At 37.0% G+C, this 21,085-nt stretch overlaps 1 protein-coding gene across 1 annotated transcript; it reads right to left on the bottom strand.

Annotated features, from left to right (window-relative positions):
• Nucleotides 1-12,580: 12,580 nt before the first annotated feature.
• Nucleotides 12,581-15,910, bottom strand: LOC113117919 (5-hydroxytryptamine receptor 7). The gene is made up of 2 exons (XM_026286821.1): nucleotides 15,254-15,910; nucleotides 12,581-14,451 (listed from the first exon to the last, which is right to left on the bottom strand). The coding sequence occupies exons 1-2, from the start codon at nucleotides 15,859-15,861 to the stop codon at nucleotides 13,620-13,622; spliced, it is 1,440 nt and encodes a 479-aa protein (XP_026142606.1). The 5' UTR covers nucleotides 15,862-15,910; the 3' UTR covers nucleotides 12,581-13,619.
• Between the last annotated feature and the right edge of the window lie 5,175 nt (nucleotides 15,911-21,085).

Genomic DNA, 21,085 nt, shown 5'->3' with positions numbered 1-21,085 from the left:
TGTAACTTTACATAAGTGGACCTCAACTTATTTTTATATAAAAGCATATGTGAGCATTTCTTCAGCACAGGCACGCTTGGTCACAGCTGCTGAGGTGCTTAGGCTGCTTTAATTTTTTTCTCACATCGAAAACAACAGTGACACATTTGTGTGTGTGTTCAAAAGCATTTAGCGCCTGCTGTTACATACCTTTCACACCTCCAGCACCCTGCAGTTCAGAGTGATTCTGGACATTGTGTATTTATTGTCTACAAACATAATGGATTTATCATGTAGGGTGTTGTGAGTTTGGTCTAATAAGCAAGCTGGGCCTTTTTTTTAATCACAGAAGCAATTCACCATATCAATCTTTATTAGAACTGCATAATGATTTTAACCCTTTGATGAACATCATGGGTCTAAAGGGATCTGACTTAATTTTCTTCTATATCTTTGCAAAAAAAAAATGTATTTCATCAGTATAAACTGTATTATTCCAGTATAAATTAAAGTAATTAGATTAAGTGTGCGATAGTCCTATTAACTAATAGCTTAAATGAATGACTTTTAGTTGACTAGGGTACTCATTACCTTTTTGTCATATCTGTAACCTGCTCTTAATGTTTACGTACACTGATAGAATGTCACTTATAGAATAGTGTTTTTCAGTATATCTTTGATACAGTCAGAACTTAATGAATTAATAATTCAGTTTTTTTTCACATTTGTGATGTTTAGGACAAGGAGAAGTTGAAATAGACAAATCACAAGAATAAACAATATTTGTCTTTAACTTAATAATGTTCCATGAGGGCGGGGATCATAATCATCATATAAATATTTATAGTCAAAATCTGCCAGTAGGTTAGTTGTGCAGAGGCATGACATTTCGTTCCACTGTATGTGCACACATGCAGCGGAATGACAATAAAGCACAACTTGACTTGACTTGATCATCAGTGATCACATCTTCAGCTTCAATTATGTCACCATTGGCAAAGTACATGTTGTGAAGGATGACCCAGCATGTCACAACAGTAGAAACAAAGTTGGGATTCACCTCCAGAGCTTTAAAATGCATGCATAAATCCCACTCAACAACACACCTTGCCCTGGAGTGATGCCTGTTGTAGTGTGCTTCAACAGGGGTAGCAACAGGTTCACGATAGGGAGTCATAATGCATGTAGGGGATATAGCATATATAGTTAGGCAAGGATGACCTTATTTTCGTAATAAATTGCACTGTGTTTCAGGACCCTTGCATCATGCACAGAACCAGGAAAGCCTTACCAGACATCCAGGAATTTTCCTTAGTGGTCACACACAGCCTGGAACTGTACTGAAAAGAACAGTTTCCTGTTGAAGTTACAGGCAGCATTGACTGATGGGGGCTTTATATGACCATAGCATTCAGCATTCACTACAGTTGCACAAAAGACAGTTCAATTTCAGTGTTAACAGTTATGAAGGATTGAAAATAATCAAAGACTTCTGCTTTCCTGTCCCAAACTTATCTTGAGGAACAAAAGGACCATTTGGCATTCCTGAAGGCACAGAGGTGCTGATATTGATCACGGCTTGTAGGCCAACATGTGTATACACTGGGGGTCTTCTAATTGTCACGCCTGTTGCCCAGTGGGTGAAACTGTAACCTAGTCAGTTTGAATGTCTCGCATTTGATTTTAGTCACATGAAGGGATAAAAGAAGACTAACTGTTGCTCTGTCTCTTTTCTTTTCTGGAGCTCTCCTTGGGACTCTGCCCTTTCCCCCTCTTTCCTCCCCCAAACCCCCCATCTCTTTCTCCCAGGTAATATTTTGGATAAATGCTGGGTACCTTTATCTGTATATGTTTTACCACCCTTCATCTATTTTGTAACCAATTCAAGTGTAACCATAACAAAATACTGTTATTAAACCACTTAGTTCATAAATGGTGTGCTAATTAGTCTCGATTGAACATTAACATTGAAGTGTGACCTATTGTAATATAATATAGTCTCACAATAGCAACGCTCTCCCACATATTTAGCTATTCTAACTGTGCTTATTTCTGTCGTTGGAATAAGTGGCAGTGGGAGGTAATAGACAAGAAATGTCGAGTTTTATACCATCGTGCTGATAATGTTTCTGTAGTAATTTGGCAATCCTAAAGATAGATAGATAGATTAAAGGGGGTTTGCATGACCTCAGCTGACTGTACGAAGTGTAGTCACTGTGAAGATGACCCAGAAGGACAACAAACTCTGTGTCAACTTTCATTTTCCCCCTCACTTCATTCAGATGTTCAATAACTCACCCTCCCCCATCATTTTCTTCTTTCTTGTCTTCCATCTTCCCTGCTGTGGTTTGTATGGTTCAGTAGTTAAGGTAAATGAATTTGCTACCACTGTTTTAAGACTCTGGAGTCTGAAGAGAAGTCATTTAGAAATTGTATTTATTTGCTCAGAAATACACTAAAAAGGTAATATTGTAAATTATTATTACATTTCCAAATAATTGTTTTCTGTTATATTTTGAAAATGTTTCAATGATCCCAAAGTTGTTTTTTCAGCAGTCATTACTTCAGTCTTCAGTGTCACGTAATTCTTCATTTTAATATGCTGATATGGTGCTCCAAACAATTCTGTTGACATTTAGGTGTGCTGTTTAATGTTTTTGCGGAAACTGTGATACATTTTTTTTTTTTTTTTTTTTTTTTGGAAATTTGATTAATAGAAAGTTCAAAATAATAGTATTTATTTGTTACTTTTGTAATATTAAAAAAGGCACTTTACATGTTTGCTGAATAAAAGTACCAATAAATGGCATGTAGGCCATGTGTTTTAGTCAAATATTTAACATGAAAGGAGAAACCTTATATTAATGAAAATGTAATGTCAGACAAGCACAAAATAACACCTTCAATGCTATTTTACCACCTCCGCTGCATAGCTGTTCCACTTGAACTTCTGTAAATGGTCTTGTAAGAATCAAAAAGTAGAGTCCAGTGGCCTGGTTGAAGGTTTAATGTGTATTCTGTCTATTTTTTAAAACAGCATTTCAAAGTGCAAGTTTTTGAAAATGCTACCGTTGTCATTTCTGTGTAAACACCCAAAATGGGAATCTTTGAAAATGGTGACGTCATGTGTGCTACATTTTAGGTATGTAGACATGCGCAGTACGTGTCGATTTAAAAGGCAAGTGCAAACAAACATACACAACAATGGCAGAGTACATGGTACTGTTGAAGCTGCTTAAGAGTTTGCTAATGCTTCTTCAGCAAAGTGTGGATTTAATTCAGCAATATTACAACAAACAGCAGAGACGCATCATATACAGGCAGCAAGGAAGTCGACCGGAAGTTGAAGTCGGCCGGAAGTTTATTCACTTGCGTTAGCATCCCATTGACTCCCATTCATTTTGGCGTCACTTTGACAATGAATAACTTTACATCTGAGGTGTTTAAAGACTCCATTTGTCCATGATTTATTTCTAAAGATACACGACAATGTATAAAGGGCTCCATTACCTTCTATGTTACATTATGGCCCCGTATAAACAGTTTTTGTAAAAATAGGCTAACGATTGCGTCATAACCACTCGACTCTCTGTTGCACAGAAATTACCATACAGACAGGAGGAGAAGCTCGCAGGCAATTAACTTAATATGGCGTACTGGCATTACATTTTAAAATACTATCCAAAATAATGAATCAGAATACTTACTCCTGCTCACTCACGCCAAAGAACTCCCTGCTCAAGCTCGCCGTCTCTGCAAGATTAATGATGGCAGTTTGCACGCACAGCTACTAGAAGATTTACATCTGTCAGACAGGTTGCTGACGTCATCAAGCTTATAGTTTGAGTCTGCGCATCAGAAACGGAAGTGCTAAAAATCGCTAAAAATGGGCTTCACTTGTCTCAATTGAGTTCCAATGGGGTCGCTGTGTCCATTTCTTTTACTGTCTATGATCATATACAACATATAATAGTCACTTCCTGACAGGTACCGTTTACTAACAGGTGACAGCTCCAACTACTGGCCTGGCATACGTAATACAGCGTTTTCGCCTGTTTTGACGGATATGTGTAAACGCAAATCATTTTGAAAACGTTGCTGTGTAGGCAACTTAAAAAAATGCAATGGAAAAACGTATGCTTTCTTGACTACATCGTAGTCATGTAAACGTATAGCTAAGTGTCACGTTGGCTCTTATATGGAACTTACGATCACGCTGACCTCATACTTCATTCCCCCGGAACTGCTTCCGTTTTACAACAGTGAGGACAAGCTAGATTAAAGTGATTATTATGTTTTGAATATTGATATTTTTCTTACAAAAACACATAGATTCACTACAGAAGGCCTTTGTTCACCTCTGGAGCTGAAACTTTTTTTTAATGGATGCGCTTTTTATTAAACTTCTCATGGACCGATGGAGTGCAAAACCCACTGATTGAAAGATCAAAGATAATTTTTTATTAACTCTGACTGGATTTGTATGAAAGAAGAAAGTCATATAGACATATACAGGATGATTTCAAGGTGAGTAATTTATGGGCTAATTTTCATTTTTGGGTGAACTGCAAACACCATTAACTTAAAGTCCCCATGAAGTCAAAATTAAAGTTGTTTTAAGCCAGTTCAACAAATTGTCAAAGTTTGCAGAGGATTCCCGAAGGTTTTGATGAGTGAGCAGACGATACTGTGTAAGCCTGAGCAAACTTTGTACTGGAAATATGCTTATTATGACTCTTATTAATTACAATTTTATAAAAACCTGCAAAACCTTTCTGTTGATTGATGTAAATAAATTTTACAATAGTTTATTGTGCATGCATATTATATTTAAAGTTGTTTAAGTGAAATTAAGGAGTTTATGGTTTATTAATTCTTTATAATGTAGAAATGTAAAACATATCCAACGTTTGTGTATCAATGTCTGTAATGTGTGCAGTAGTTGTGAAACCTTTTAGGAATCTTATCTAAGTCGTAGGCTATTCATTGGTCAGTCAGTCATACCTGACATAAAGGATCCACTACTGAAACTGTGACCACAAACACCTTAACTTAAAGTCCCCATGAAATCAAAATGAAAGTTGTTTGGGTATTAGCATTTAGAAGATATTGAAAGCTTGCAGTTCGTCACGTAATTTTACCTCACACCATACTTCCTCTTCTCATCAAATCTTCTGACCAATCAAATGCTCTCTAGAATCCAAAAAAATTACGAGCTAAGCAGACCAGAGCCTGGCTGGTACACTGGTGGGAGACCATTTGGGAAAATGTAGCTTGCTGCTGCAGCTAGTTTTAGTCCAGCCAGCAGGAGTTTCATTCCCTGGCTTGAAATACTTTTGAGGTATGACTTTTAAACTAAGTTAAAGCCGAACTTAGTTTTTGGAAGAAAGCAAGGACAAAAGAATAGTTTAGCTTTTTTTCAGGGTAGCACTTGGCATCTGTTAGCAACTTGTTATCTGCAGAGACATAATTAATGTTTAAAAGAATTTAAAAGAAAGTTTAACTAAAATGGCACCCATACAACAAAAACACATATTTCCGTCTGGCCAGTTAAAACAAGGCTCTAATGGAGTGATATGTATGTCATTTATGTGACTGTAAAAATGCAGTTTTATTCATTATTGCAGGGAATAAGGTTTTTTAAAAGAGAATTATGTTGCACAAAATCCAGAAGTTCTGAATGCAGATAAAACTGTCAAGAACTGAATTTGTAATTTTGCAAAAGAAAGCTGCGTAAAAAGGACAGCAACCTGTCAGATCTGTCGCATTCAAGGTCATAACCCAACCCACCCCGCTGAATTTAGTTTATACGTTTATTCGTTTATAGAATGACCTTTAGCCCATCCTAGATGTAGATATAGATGAGAAATTTCACTTACTCACCAATGAATTCTCTTCAGTGAATGGGTGCCATCCAAATGAGACTCCAAACGACTGATAACAAATATTACAATCCAAAAGTAATATATACATCTCTAGCCCATCAATTTACTTAGGAACACAAAACCTGCTTAGTTTTGAATTGATTCATTGATGGACTGGACTTTTTACGTTTTAAAAAATTAATTGTATTATGATGTTTTTATCAGGTGTTTGAACTCATGTTCTGACAGCACCCATTCACTGCAGTCGATCCATTGGTGAGCAAGTGATGTAACATTCAATTCATCTACATCTTGCCTATACATTTTAAGCTAATATTCATTACTGGGTGAACTATTCATTTAAGGACTGTCAAAAAAATAAGTGTTTAACCTTAATGCAGGGATTGCCAGCATGGTTGAAACTGTGGCCAGAGGTGGATGGCATATGGCATTTCATAGACAAACTGCTTGGAGCAGTACGGGTGCAGCAGATCAGTAAAGGCTGTCTGCTCAGATCTGACCGTCTGCTATAAAGGTCGCCACCCGATGCTTTGACCTTTAATTTAATGTAATAGCACTACATTTTTTCACGTTTTACAACTAAATAAAGAGCATGGGTGAATCCATGTTCTTCTTCCCTTTTTTTGTATGTTTTTTTTATTATTAAGATGTTTTGTTGTCCTGAGGTTAATGTTGAGCATTTTGTCTGATTGCTGTGTTCCCTTGCTTGATTGCCATGCTTTGCAGAGCTTGAACGGGACACACAGCAGGCACCAAAACACTATTTCTATTTTATATTGCCCCTTTTAAGGTCACTCAATAAAATAATTTTTGAAGTATCTTACCAGATGCGAGTGTTTAAGTAGAGCTGGTCAATCTTGTATGATGTAAAGATTTCTAGGTCAAAAGGGTCTCAAATTATCAGCTCCTCAGGGAGTCCTCTCACCCTGGTCACTAATCAATTCTCACTTTCTTGTATCCTGTAGTTCTTTAGATGTACAATTTTATAAAGTAGTGTGTGTGTGTGTGTGTGTGTGTGTGTGTGTGTGTGTGTGTGTGTGTGTGTGTGTGTGTGTGTGTGTGTGTGTGTGTGTGTGTGTGTGTGTGTGTGTGTGCGTGCATCTGTGTTCCCTTTAGAATTCACCTAAATGAATTAGGTTCCTTGGGAACACAGAACCTTTTAAGATGGCTCATTGAAGGCAATGGAAATTTGAAAATTCACACTTCAGTAAATGTGTCATATGTTGATTCTGTAGCCATTTTAGTTAATTCAGTTCAAGATAAGTTGGAGTATTCCAGACCAGTAACATGAGTTTGTGTGTTCAAATGATTTATTAAATGAACTGCTTGCACTCTGTTTTTGTGATTTGAAATACACTGCCTGGCCAAAATTAATTAATTTAAATAAGAAAATTAGGATTGGATCATGATTGCAGAGATAAACATTTTGTAGTTATTATTTTAACCCTAACTGATGCATTGATTTTACTTCTGAAACAACCATGTTGAAAAACGTACATCCATATTCCAGGATGACAATGCCAAGATTCACCAGGCTCAATTTGTGAAATAATGGTTCAGTGAGCAGGAATCATTTCCATGTATGAATTGGCCACAGAGTCCTGAACTTAACCCTAATGAAGTCTTTAGGAGAGTGGTACAATATAATCTAAGCTTAAGGCAGTCAAATTAAATATTAGAATGTGCAACTTTACACATGACTTGTTACATATGTTTTAATTGATTTCTATCCTTATATAGGCTATTTTAATAAGTGACCTTTCTATCAAAGTTAGATTGTGATGTTTGATGCTTCTGTTCTCAAGACACTGGTTTGATTACATTATAATCAAAGTATCATCCTAAGATTTCACAAAACACTACTGCATTCAATTGAAACAGCAGCACAAGCGCTTCTCTGTAAAGCAGAGAAGAGGACAAACACACCTCTCTCTCTCTCTCTCTTTCTCTGTCTCTCTCTCTCTCTCTCTCTCTCTCTATGTTCCTTTCCTTCATAATTTTGTTGATTTATGCAAGCTCCTTTAATAGCACAATAAAGCTGTCATCAGCATACCCTAAGACCTGCCACCATTAGCTCTGAGAGAAGTGGACTCATTATGAGCGGTTTATTTAAGTTTGCTAACCGCAGGTTTGGCAGAAAGGGACACAATGATAATTAGAAATTAGTAATTGGAGAATAGAGGAGAACAAAATGTTAAGAAATGAATGAAAGAAACAATTTAGGGAAAGAGGAATGAGCCTATACCTCATTTTCAGTATATGCCACTCACATTACTGCACCACTCGTTAATCAAAATCTCATGAAAACCTTTCTGGCAAACACTGAAATTGCCAAAGGCTTCATAGAGAAGGATTTGAAGTACAGAAAATAGTTGAATCTTAAGCCGCAATGTGTCTGCTACCGTTACACTGCTGACTGGACTAATTAAGTTAATCTACTTGGCTTTAGAGAGAAACCATCTATTTAGATCCATTTACTATCAGACTGTGTGTGTGTGTGTGTAAGCCAATAAATCATTTTAATAGTCTTCTCTAAACCTGAACCCTAATGCATATTAAACATTTAATTAATGGGATGACTTAAGGATACTGATAGCAAAGATGTTGACATGCATTCCAATTTATCTCAATAATAATATCTTGGTCTTATGTATGTTTTTTAAATTGTGACAGATTTCTTTAAAATTGTATGCAGTATACATGTATTCTCTTTTCATGTGATTGTTTTATATGGTTGTAACTCTATTTTAAATTTTAATTGAAATTGTTTTGCGATCTTTACAGTACAGTCAAAAAAGTATTAATATGTAATATTTAGGTACTAATAAGCACAGTTTAGAGGTAAACAAAGTAAGTTCTACCTTTTGAAACTGTACTATATTTCTTTTTTTGTCTGAGGGTTTGAAGTAATGGCAAAAAGTAACATAGTAATTATTGCACTCCACAGTTTTGTCTTCTCACATGACAGCTTTTGCATGTACTTTTCCGTCTCTTCTCACAGGCACAGATTTGGTGTTATTGAAAATTTATGTAGTGGAATGTGTGTGAAAAGGTTTGTGTGTGTGTGTGTGTGTGCTCTTGTTTTTGTGACATATCAGGACACAACTCTGTATAATGACATGGGTATGACACAGGTATTACAAGGAAAGGGTGACTTATGAGGACATAACCCATGTGCCCATTTTTCAAAATGCTTATAAATGATACAGAATGAGTTTTTTTGAGAAAGTAAAAATGCACAAAGTTTCCTGTGAGGATTAGGGTTAGGGGTAGGGTTGGTGAAGGGCGATAGAATATACAGTTTCTACAGTATAAAAACCATTACGCCTATGGGAGAAAAACAAACATGTGTTTGTGTGCGTAAAACATTTGCTTTGAGGCATTTAAACTGCAAACTTGTACTTCTGGCTATTAGGTGTGACAGAATTTTAAAGAGGGCTCCTGCAGAGTTGTTTCTGTATCTGTTTCAGATCAGATCTGCAACATTTAGCCAAAACAGATAAGATAAAAAGGACAGATGCAATCTATATACAGGTGCATATAAAAAAAATCAATATCACAGAAAAGTTATTTATTGTTTGTAATTTAATAATAATGATAATAAAAATATAATGATAATAATCTTAAGGTACTTTATAGCCTATTATTCATTCAGTCATTTTTCACCATGTCATGTTTCATCATGTTTCATTTATTTGATTTATTAATTTTGTATTGTAGTGTCAGGGGCATCATTTTGGAGGAGGCACGAGTGAAGTGGGGGGGGGTTCTCTCATGCTTGTCATGTGACACACAGCAGCCACAAACTGATATAGGAGTATGTCCCTACTGAAAAAACCCATTAAACCATCACACATCACTTTGTTTCCACAAGACATTACAAACAATCAACATTACAAACCATTCCCAAAATATGAAATGAAATATCGATTCTCAAATATGTGCAAGAACATGCATGTCAGTTCTCTAGTAAAGTAGCCTAATTGTGGAATCTATTATCTTTGCATAACATTTTTATTTACTTGAGTACCAGATATGGTGTCTGTAACAATGTACAAACTTCACAATCATCAGGAAGAAGGAGGCGGGAACCGGCGGACAATCAAACTGAAACTTTAATTACAAAATAAACAGAAAACAGTGCATCAGCCCCTCACGGCCGACTGCCACACACAAATAAAACCAAAACGCAAACTAAAACCCAGGCCTGGTCCTCTCTCGTCCTTCACTGTCGTCGCTCCTGTTTTATATCCTTCCATCTCCTCCGTGGGACTTGAGACCGGTGGGTCGAGCAGGTGTCGCTCATTTCTCAATCACTCCACTGGCTTCGCCCCATTCCCACGGTAATGAAACAGCGTGTTTCGGCAATGTCACGTCTGAACGCCTCTGATTGGACCTTGCATTCATAAACTCAACATAATCATATGGGATTGGTTATAATGCATAGTGCTTTAAAAACATGAGTCTCTCTGTCTTTGTGCTAATAAGGTAATAATGATGTAATAAGTCTTGTCTTGTACAAAATTGATCAAAATGAAATGAGTTCATGATTAAAACAAATAACAAATATCTGCCAGTGAGCTCTGAAAAACACAAATTAATTCAAAGTGAAAACAAGGATGTGTATTTATGTACAATTTCAGATATTTGACTTTCTGCAGTGACTCAATACTTTTTACAGTTAATACTTTTTAAGACCTTACATTCTGGACAAACTTTTTCTAGAAATTAGGACAATGAACAGTTTTGCAGTTTGTGTGAGGACCCTGTCATGCGTCATATTACATCTTTTTTTTTTTTTTTTTGATTTATTGTTTTGATTATAACTTTGATTTATTGTTTTGATTATAACTTTCCTTCAAATATACAGTTTTGTAGTTTACCAAATTGAGCATGGAACTTGAATGGAGTAATTTTAGTTCATTTATAATACTTTCTTTCAGTTCTTATTCCCGAGGAACATAACTTGAGGGAAGCCAGATGTACAGACAGTCACTTAAGTATTATTACATAGACATAATTGCATTAACCATTATAATAATAACCTGCTCTGACAATTGAGCCAGTCCTTGGGTCTTCACATAATCAGTGCAGCGAGGAGTGCAGTGCCGTGCAGCTGACACAACCTCCTGAAAAAAAATAGAAAAAGAGTAACAGACAGAAGTAGTGAGACAGGACTTAGTAAATCTGAGTGTAAAAGACCTCCTCAAGGGGCATTGAGGAGTAACAGGTAACATTTTGGACAAGCAACAATGTGTCTTTTCGATAAACAGCCCAATCAGAACGCCGCTTTAAAGATGTCATTATTTTTGTTTTCTGAATGCCAATGATTGTTACAAAATGTTGTGCACAATGCAAATTCTGTAATCATGATTAGCATCTGTGATTACTGTTATATAGTGAAATAAGCCTTCTTGAATATGTAATACTTTTGAAAAGCAGAGTCAAACACAAGTATGAGTTAATCAGTCTTAAATGCACAGAGTGCTCACAGATGAAGCCTCTTGTTATTTTCCTCTGCTTCTCATTGCTCTCATCTCTCTCATTTTCTCTCAGCAGGTAGTTTGAGTGATTTTTGTGACCAGCACACTTCTGAGCCACTTCATATGTAAATAGCAGGGAGCCTGATGAAAAATGCAGACATATCTATTTTTCTAGCACAGAAATCACGTAAAAGAGCAGTTCAACAACCCACTGCAACCCCTACAGCAAGAACAGAGGAACGTAAGAGGAAATTGTATTATTATGATTATCATCCATTGACAAAGTGTGAGTGCTAAGGACTCAATTGAGCTTTACAGAAAATATTAAATGTATTTCAGTGGGATAATTTAGCTGAGCATAATGTGATTTTCAGAATTAATCTCCAGGCTACAAATGTAATTAATTTATGCAAAAAATAATTAATTAGTGTCCATAAGAAGCAGTGGACTCAGGTGAGTCAATAATCTGTGTAATGATGGATGAAGAGAAGACCTAAATGTCGCTGGAGAAGAGGAAATAAAGATAGAGGAAAATTAGAGATATGTAAAAGAAATATGTAAAGAAAAGCACAGGTAATTACTGCCCACTTAAAATTCTCCTGTCTCGCTCTAACAGCGGAAAGGATTTTCTCAGTTGGGTGAAATATGAGGGAATTATTCTGACCTGTAATTTTACAGTCCTCCAGTCTATCACCCACTAGGGTGGCCTTTATATTTTATTTCTTAAGCTCAGTGGGAATAAAAAAATTATATTTCTATGTGTCAGCAAGAGCTCATACAACACTCATGGACCAGAGCAGATTCATGTTGGTGTGAAATCAGGTCCATCATCATTATCATCAGCAGCAGTGCAGACTCTCTGTGAATGGATTTTGCAGCAGCTGCACAGGTGGCTGTCACAGGTCGACACACTGGACCCTTTAAATAGAATTCTCTCAAGGATTGGGCAACTAATTGCATTTGAGTCATAATAAGTGCCTCAGTGATTCTAAGTGAATGGGAACACCTCCTATGCAGTTCGCTTATTTTTCTTTCCCTTCTCCCGCCATTCTTCTCTTATCCTCATCGCCTGGATGAATTCAATATTCAAGGTGAAGTCATAGAAATGGCATCCTAATGGGAAAAATGGGAAATGAGTGAGGTAACTTAGCAGCACTTTTCTATAGATCTGGAAATGTTATAAGGTTGATTCAAAAGTGTAAATGCAAGAACTTCACAAAAATTCCAGTTTTTTGATCCTTTATTTCAAAATATGCACAAGGAGTAACATTAAAACATCTACAGTAAAAAGACAATGATATCTTTACATTTTGGTGCATCTGTTTATAATATTTACACAGGTAGACATAAGTACAAAAGTCATTACAAATTTGTTGATATTTTTATGCACACTTAATTGTGAGGGACTCAAAAGAGTGAATCTGATTACAATTGCATGAATTTTTCAGTGGCATGTATGATAAATAAATAATAGCGACATACAAGCCAATCACATAAGATCCCAGCAGAATCAAACTATAAATAGATACCTACAAAAAAAGAGACCCGAGTCAATCTCATCAAAATCCCTTTAATTGCTGATCTCTAATCAGATTACGTCCTGTTCCTTCTGGCTTAATCACAGCTGCAGAAAGAAGCTTAGCCTGACATTAGATCTGTGCTTTAATGCGCTTTCCATCAATACATAAAACAGTCAGTGATTTTATACAGAGTGGGCATGTGCAGAATGAAATGGTTTGCCTTTAGTTGTGTTTAGCACAGAGGCGCAAGATTCAGACACAGATGAATCACACTATGTGAAATAACAGGTGCTGACAGCTGACAATTGAGTTTCTCATGGCTCGATAAACGTTTTTAACACAGAAACCAAGCTGAGCGGTTATCTGTTTTCAAGAATAAATAAATCTAAACCGATTTCTCCCTACAGTTCTATTGATCTGTATATCCAGAGTCCCTCGACTGACAAGATATCAGGATACTGGTGGATATATATATGTGTGTGTGTGTGTGTGTGTGACTCAAATTGATTCATCAACTATATGTATTTTTCTCTTGTTCTACTAAAAGAAAGCCAGTGATTATGTTCCTCTGTCAGCAAAGATGAGAAAATTCAATTGCTTTGTCCATAACACATGCCTCTGTCTAATTTGACCACTGTTTTGGACTGTGTACTGTCCAAACATGACACAATCCTAAATGCCATCATGACCATTTAGGCTTGTGAGTTCCTGTGCAAATGTTGACCTCTGAACTTTGTTTGCACAGTTCGGGGTCACCCAGAGACAACCACCTCCGTTCTTTCCACCAGTCGTAGGGCCTCATGCATGCCGGCGGCTGACAGTCTGCGGTTAATATTGCGGTAACGGCAGCTGAGCAGGCTTCGGTAAGTGGTGCGTAAGTCACGGTTGAAGAAAGCGTAGATAAAGGGGTTAATGAGTGAGTTGGCGTATCCTAGCCACGACAGCGTTCTCTCCACCCACAGGGGGACACAGCTACACTCTGTTCCGCAGATGAAGGGCCGGGCCGTGGAGAGGAGAAAGAATGGAAGCCAGCAGACGGTAAATGCTCCAACCACAATCCCGAGCGTGGCCGCAGCCTTCTGTTCCCTCTTAAATATGGAGATGTTCCTGCGGTCCGAGTTCCACTTGCCCACTCCTCGCAGGAGTCGCGGCAGACGCGCACACTCTTCCACCTCCCTCTGCAGTTTTATTGCCACAGTTACGCAATCCACTTCCACATGTTCTTCCGCACCGTCAGCCTCTTCCCCTTCCACCTCATTCTCCTCTTCCTCCTCCTGTCCTGCACGAGGGAAGCCGGTGATGGTGTGTTTGGCAGCGCTGAGCTTGGCTGCACGGTAGATGCGGTAATACATGACCAGCATGACAGTCATGGGAATGTAAAATGCAACAGCTGTAGAGTAAATAGTGTAGCCAAAGTCCTGGCTGATCAGACACACACGATCATCGTTCACGTTCTGTGCCCAGCCAAAGAGCGGTGGCAAAGTGATTGATGCAGAAAGCAGCCAGACAGAAAGCACCATTTTGGCCATACACCAGCCGTTCTGTCTCACTGGGTAAGTTAGGGGTCTGGTGATGCCAAGGTACCTGTGATAGAGAGAAAATACAGTACATGGACACGTAAGAAGACAGGACTTTATTTAAAGTCTTATTATCATGACAAAAAATTGCTTCAGCTATATATTATAATAAATATGTAATGGACTATTTTGTGCAATCAGTTTTAAGCTATTTGATTTAGACATTATGCAGTTTCTTTACTGGACTGATCAAAACAGTCAACACCCAAAAATGAATTTCTGCAACACAGCATGCCATTTCATTATAATATATTATACTACTACTTTATAGTAGTAGAACTGAATGTGTAATTAGAAACACTTTACAATAAGGTTTAATATTTTGTTAACATCAGTTAATGTTCTAGAAACTAACAACAATTATAAAAATTGTGTATAATTAAATAATTACATTATTTGGGAATTAAAATTCAATTAGATGAATGAAGGTTTATTTTAAGATAATATTCTTAAGTCAAACTTAAAAAAATCTAGGTGGATACTAATTTATGAATACACTTGTTCATTCTAAACTCATGTTTGTTTATGATAGATTATATTTAAAAAATATTAAATATATTTTTAAATATATGGATTATACATTTATAATTTAAATTGTACTTGAGTTGAATTAATGTTAAAAATATTAGTTTAATTCATAAGTCATATTAACACAAAATTACAAATACTATAATAAGTACTGTTGATGTTAGTTCATGATATACCTAATAGATTCACTAATGATGACAATGTTATTGTAAGTGTTGTCAAATCATTTTTCATGATCACTGATCATGATTATGATGATCAATAATAAAAAATAAACTCACCGGTCGATGCTAATAACGCATAGGGTCATGATGGACGCGGTGCAACACATCACGTCCATGGCTATAAACACGTTACAGAAGAACTTGCCAAAAATCCAGCGGCCACCGATCAGGTCCGTGATGCTGACGAACGGCATCACCGCGAGCGCAATGGAGAGGTCCGCGAGCGCGAGGGACACGATGAGATAGTTGGAGGGCTGCCGTAGCTTTTTCACGAAACACACGGAGATGACCACAAGCAAGTTCCCGCAAATGGTGATAAGCGTGAGCATGGTCAGCACACCACCGATCAGCACCTTCTCGACCTCTCCGTAGCTGAGGATCTGCTCCGCGCAGCGAGTGCCGTTCGCCACCTCCATCATCTCCAGAAGGATCGGGAAGCTAGAAGGCTTCATTTCCAAGGATCCGGAGCCCGCAGCCACTGCCACCTCTCCTGACTCGTGCGCAATTTTGAATAGGCGAGGGATAAGAACCTCGGAGATCATCATGCCGTTAGAAGTTTCCACGCTTGCACCTGTCTCAAGCGCGCGCTCCTCACCCATCAAGGATTTCATAGTTTCTCCGTGGCTTTGCGCGACAGTTGATCTGTTGGTATCAGCCAGCACCATGCCGTGCTTCTTTTATCCCTGAACTTTTCAGAGCGCTCGGTGATGGCACGAGATCACAACTGCGTGCGCAATGAGTGATGCGCATCCGATTAGCCTTTAGTCACTAACGCGCAGTTAATTTCTCTATTTTTAGATGAGATCGTTGATTTGTCTTTTATGCCTTTTTTATTCGTTCTAACAAAAACTGAGTGAGAGAGAAGTTTGTCCTTTTTTTAAGCATTAACGGGTATAACCAAAGCTTTAGCAAACAGATCCCTCACCACAGTCATGAATTGATAATGAATTGAATGGATTAACAAAATAGTGTTGTGTCTCTGATTTTACCATTTTATCTTCTGCAAATTAAAATAATACCTGAATCTACTATTTCAAGAAAAAGATTGCTGGTGTTGCAATCTGAACTGGGTGGGTTTTAACACTAGTATTTAATAGATTTCATTATTTAATTACAATTTATTTATTTTTATTTAAAATAATAGCCCAACCACCAGGACAGTGTAATTGAAAACAGTACAAACAACTGAAATGCTTTTTTCACTACGATGTATAATCTGTCCCGTTTTTTTTAACAATTCATGGGCCAACAGAAGTTGTCTGGAAAGTCATGTTTTTATTTTCAAAACTGTTCTGTTTCCAGTTCAGAAGAACATGATTCCACACCAACCAGCCGGGTCCGGGAAAACAGAATCGTTTTGTAAAGTGGAAATTTCATCCAGAAACAAGCTACACTGTCGCCTCCTAGTGACAAAATATAAAAACAGAGCAAAAGCGCTATTACCCAAGTGTGCACTGAATGCACGACTTCTCAGGTGCGCGCATAGCACACATATGAACTACAGTCGAGGGCAAAAGTTTTGTCAGTGACATAAATTTTGTGTTTTGCAAAGAGTACATTGTTTCTAGATTATTGAGTGCATTTTAAATAATTGGCAAAAGTTTAATTTTGAACTTTTCACAAAAAAAAAAAAAAAATTCACTAGCATATTAATTAGATTGTAAAAGCATAATGGTTGCTATAAATGGAAGGAAGAAGTGCTTCCAATCATTGTGTTCTTGTTAGCAGTGGTTACCTCCAAAGAAACACATGAGGCCATCATCACTTTGCATCAAAATGGCCTCACATGCAAGGAAATTGCTGCAAAGAATATTAAACCTGAAAGAAGCATTTACCAGATCATCAAGAACTTCAAGGAAAGAGGTTCAACTGCATTGAAGAAGTCTTCAGCATGTCCCAGAGGGTCCAGCAAGCGCCAGGACCTTCTCCTCTTGAATAGTCAGCTACAGAATCCTGTCACCACCAGACTAGAGCTTGCTCAGGAATGGCATCAGGTCGGTGTGAGAGCATCTGTGTGCACGGTGAGGCCAAGGCTTTTGGACAACGATCTGGTGTCAAGAAGGGCAGCAAAGAAGCTGGTCAAAGACAGACTGAAATTCTTCAGGAAGTACAGAGATTGGACAGCAGAAGACTGGTGCAAAGTTATTTTCTCTGAAGCTCCCTTCCGACTGTTTGGGACATCTGGAAAGCTGATTGTTTGGAAAAGAAAGTCCTGTGTTGTATCAATAGTGAAGCATCCTGAGACCATCCATGTGGGTTGCTGCTCAACCAAGGGAGTGGGCTCTCTCATTATTCTGCCCCAAAAAACTGCCATGAATAAAGAATTGTATTAAAATATCCTGCGAGAGTGACTTCTTCCTTCTTCTTCCAACGATCCATGAGCAATTTGGTAATTATCCATGCATGATGGAGCACCAAGTCACAATGCAAAATTGAAGTGGCTTGAAGATCACTACATTGAAATTTTGGATCTGTGGCCATTCAAGTCAATTCAATTTGAGTTTATTTGTACTGTATAGCACTTTTTACAATACAGATCATTGCAAAGCAACTTTACAGAAAATTACATTTCTACAATATTTAGTAGTAGCTTATAAGTGGTGACTGTCAGTTTATGTGCATATGACAGGACTTTTCAGAAAAATTTATACAAGACATATACTCAACCAGACGATGAAAACTATTAACAGCAATTATTATGTAGCCATATTTGTTAGTTCTGTATGTTGTTTCAGGGTTAGCATCATCTGAGGTGCTCTGAGGGGTTTGCATCATATTTCTATAAAATTGGGCTATCCATGGCCAAATCCGTGGCCATGCAACTCCCTGGATCTTAATCCCATAGAGAACGTGGTCAGTCTTCAAAAGGTGAGTGGACAAACAGAAGCCCACATATTGTGATCAGCTCCGATAACTAATAAGGCAAGAATGGATCACCATCAGCAAGGATTTGGCCCAGAAGCTAATAACCAGCAAGCCAGAGCGAATCGCCAAGGTTACAAAGAACAAGGGTAAACACTTTAAATATCCACTTAATATATTGTTATAATTATAAATATAATAAAAATAATAATAATAATTATTATTATTATATTATTTATTTATTTTGCCAGTAAAAGCATTTAAAACTTATATGCTTATTGTTTTTCAGTGTACCATAGAAACATGTTGATTAAAATGATACAGGGAACATCTGTCTAAATGTAAGAAAAGTAAAGTTGGTTCTAAGAACAGTCAAGCATTGTACTTTTCCCCCTTAGGTGTGTGTGTATAAACAATTATTTTATAAAGTAATTGACAAATTATATGTAGGACATCATGTAGTACGGAAACACATAAGTTGCAAAACTAGTTTGTTGTGCAAGTGTCCTCCTTCCTCCTATAGAGGGCAGCTAATACAAATTCACGTGCATTTTGTTTTCGTTGGGAGTCATGGCTTCAGGCGCTTGTGCAAGGCGCGAGCAGAGGTCAGGGCTTTTGAGTTCTGCAGATATCTACTCTTAAACAAATCTCTAGCAGCCATGATTGCCACATGCAGAAACATGGACGCCGCTCAAAATCTGGCAGACAGACCGTCCTGAAACTGGATGTCTACAGGCAAGAGAGCGGCTGAGAGTGTCAGAGCTGCCTTTGGGAAACCACGTGGATTTGATCATTAAATTCTTCAGCTATGTAAAGGAGAAACCAGTTTATCAGATGTGTCCGACCAGGTGACCAATGGATCTGTTTTATTAATGATGAAATCATACTTAAAGGGGCATATTCAAATGTATTTGAAATATATATATATATAAGATTCTAACACATTTGTGTTCCTGTACCCCCCACCCCACTCCCCCAGCCCCTTCACTGTGAACATGACTGCTGAGTGGGATCTATATGAGACAATGGTTGGTATCTAATCAAATGTCAAGAGCGAGTTTTTCTCCATTTATGTAGAAAATTAGGGTTGAACACGTTTTGGCTTCAGGTGGGGAATCAATTATCCAAGTAACAACTTTATAAAAGATTAACTCAGCTGTCAAACATCAGATGAGCTTGTGTGAAAAACAGAATTTTGAAAGTTACATTTAGGCTCCATTTGGAACAAACTGCCTTCTGTCTGACCTGTTCCGATGTGAAATTTGTTCTACACTCCTAAAGCATATTTGTTAGAAAATAGATTAATTGACTAATTAAATGTGTCTTAATTTACAATAAATCAAGCAAAGAAATACTTAAGACTCATTAAAAATAATTACCGCTAATCAAACTGATTAAAATAATGTAGATAAGATTTGACAACATGTCATGTTGGACTAATTTAAACACTTTCTCTCATGACATGATTATAATACATCATCATAATGTATTAATTATGCATGGCGCACACAGTTAAAATAGTTTGGCCATTCATGTGCTCTTAAAGTATCATTTCTAAAATAAATGAGTGAAAAGAAAATGATCAGGGGCACAAGGCAGGAAGTGACGCATAGAAGAGAAGCAGGATAAAATGTCAATATAAAGATAAAAATCAGCCCGTGTATTAGCCCGTGATATAGTGGGCCTATTTTGAAAAAGACTTTTTAGAACATCTTAACTGACAACATTGACACAGTGGAATTTTTTTGGCTTGAGTTAACTTCTTATTTCATTTTACTTTATTTTCTTTAAAATAAGTTAAAGCTTCTGTAGTTTTGTTTTACTATCAATTACCTTACTACTTGCTTTTAATTCACCGAAAAGTTTCTTAATGTCTTTTGAAAAAGACCATGACTAGGACTATAATCTAGGCTTCATAAAATGAAATAATTAAGTTTGAGTATGTCATTTTCCACTGTACGTATCATATGCACAGAATTTAAATGAAAGGTATGGGTATGCTAATAAGACTAACTTGCTAGCTAGCTGCCTAACATGTACAAATAAATTACAAAATGTAGCCTTTACTTTGTTGCCTTTGTTGTCTATTTGACAATTTTAGGCATTTCATATTGCTCATATTTCCCTTTGTTGTAATAATTACTTGTCACTGTGGGCATAGTTGTGGGAGTAGCTCATGTCTGGTCTCTCATAAAATACCTACAATGCGCTTCAGTGTCTCCATTTAATTATTATCACAGTTTATTTATTACTTATTTCTATGAATATTTATCAGTATTTATGTAATGTTATAGTATAGTAAAGAAAAATCTGTGTTTTCTGAATTTTTTTAGTGGGTGTGAATCTAAAATCTCTAAGGTACCATCAGAGCCATGGCCCGGCGCTTTACTGTATGAAAATAAAAAAAGACTATTTTGATGGACAGTTTTTTTTCAAAACAAAATGTCACATAGTTTGTTAAATAGTCATACATTTAAAAAAGTGTTAATTACTACATCCTTTTTAAGAGCATAAAAATCAGCCAGAGGACCCACCAATATGAACATTTAGCATATTATAACTTTTTGCATAGTGATGCAAAGTAACTTGTACCCATTTTCCACAATAGTTTCTATTCCCATTCAAGTCAGCTTCCCAAAATAAATCAGTTTGAATATCATGTTACTTTTCTGAGCAGGGCACAAATAATTAACACCTACAAATATACAAATATAGCAATATGCTGTGAGTGGCCACAGGTGAAATTAACTAGAGCTGTCTATAGCTGCAACTGGTCTGTTTTTCTCAACAAACCAAAACACACATTTCTGTTGGTTTATTTTTCTGTCTTCAGCTTTTGGAGACTGGTACCACTATACGATGTCTAAAGCTGCCTTAAACATGGCCACTGAAACCTGTCCATTGAGCTGGGACGAGGGCGCTCTAAAACTATGTGTGTATCGCTGCATCCTGCAACTGTGCATACAGAATTGTCTTACCATCACAAAATACCCAAAGACCAGCTGTGGAACAACACTGAGTACTCAG

The sequence above is a fragment of the Carassius auratus genome, chromosome 17 (genome assembly GCF_003368295.1).
Source record: "Carassius auratus strain Wakin chromosome 17, ASM336829v1, whole genome shotgun sequence".
Taxonomy (NCBI): Eukaryota; Metazoa; Chordata; class Actinopteri; order Cypriniformes; family Cyprinidae; genus Carassius; species Carassius auratus.
The sequence above is the reverse complement of the archived record's forward strand: the minus strand, read 5'-3'. Positions and strand labels throughout refer to the sequence as shown.

What these genes read in the sequence shown, in the direction of transcription:
- LOC113117919 (XM_026286821.1), bottom strand. Translation starts at nt 15,861, where the DNA reads ATGGTGCTGGCTGATACCAACAGATCAACTGTCGCGCAAAGCCACGGA. An exon ending in TGCGTTATTAGCATCGACCG is followed by an intron (nt 14,452 to 15,253) that starts GTGAGTTTATTT and finishes TCTCTATCACAG; the next exon opens with GTACCTTGGCATCACCAGAC.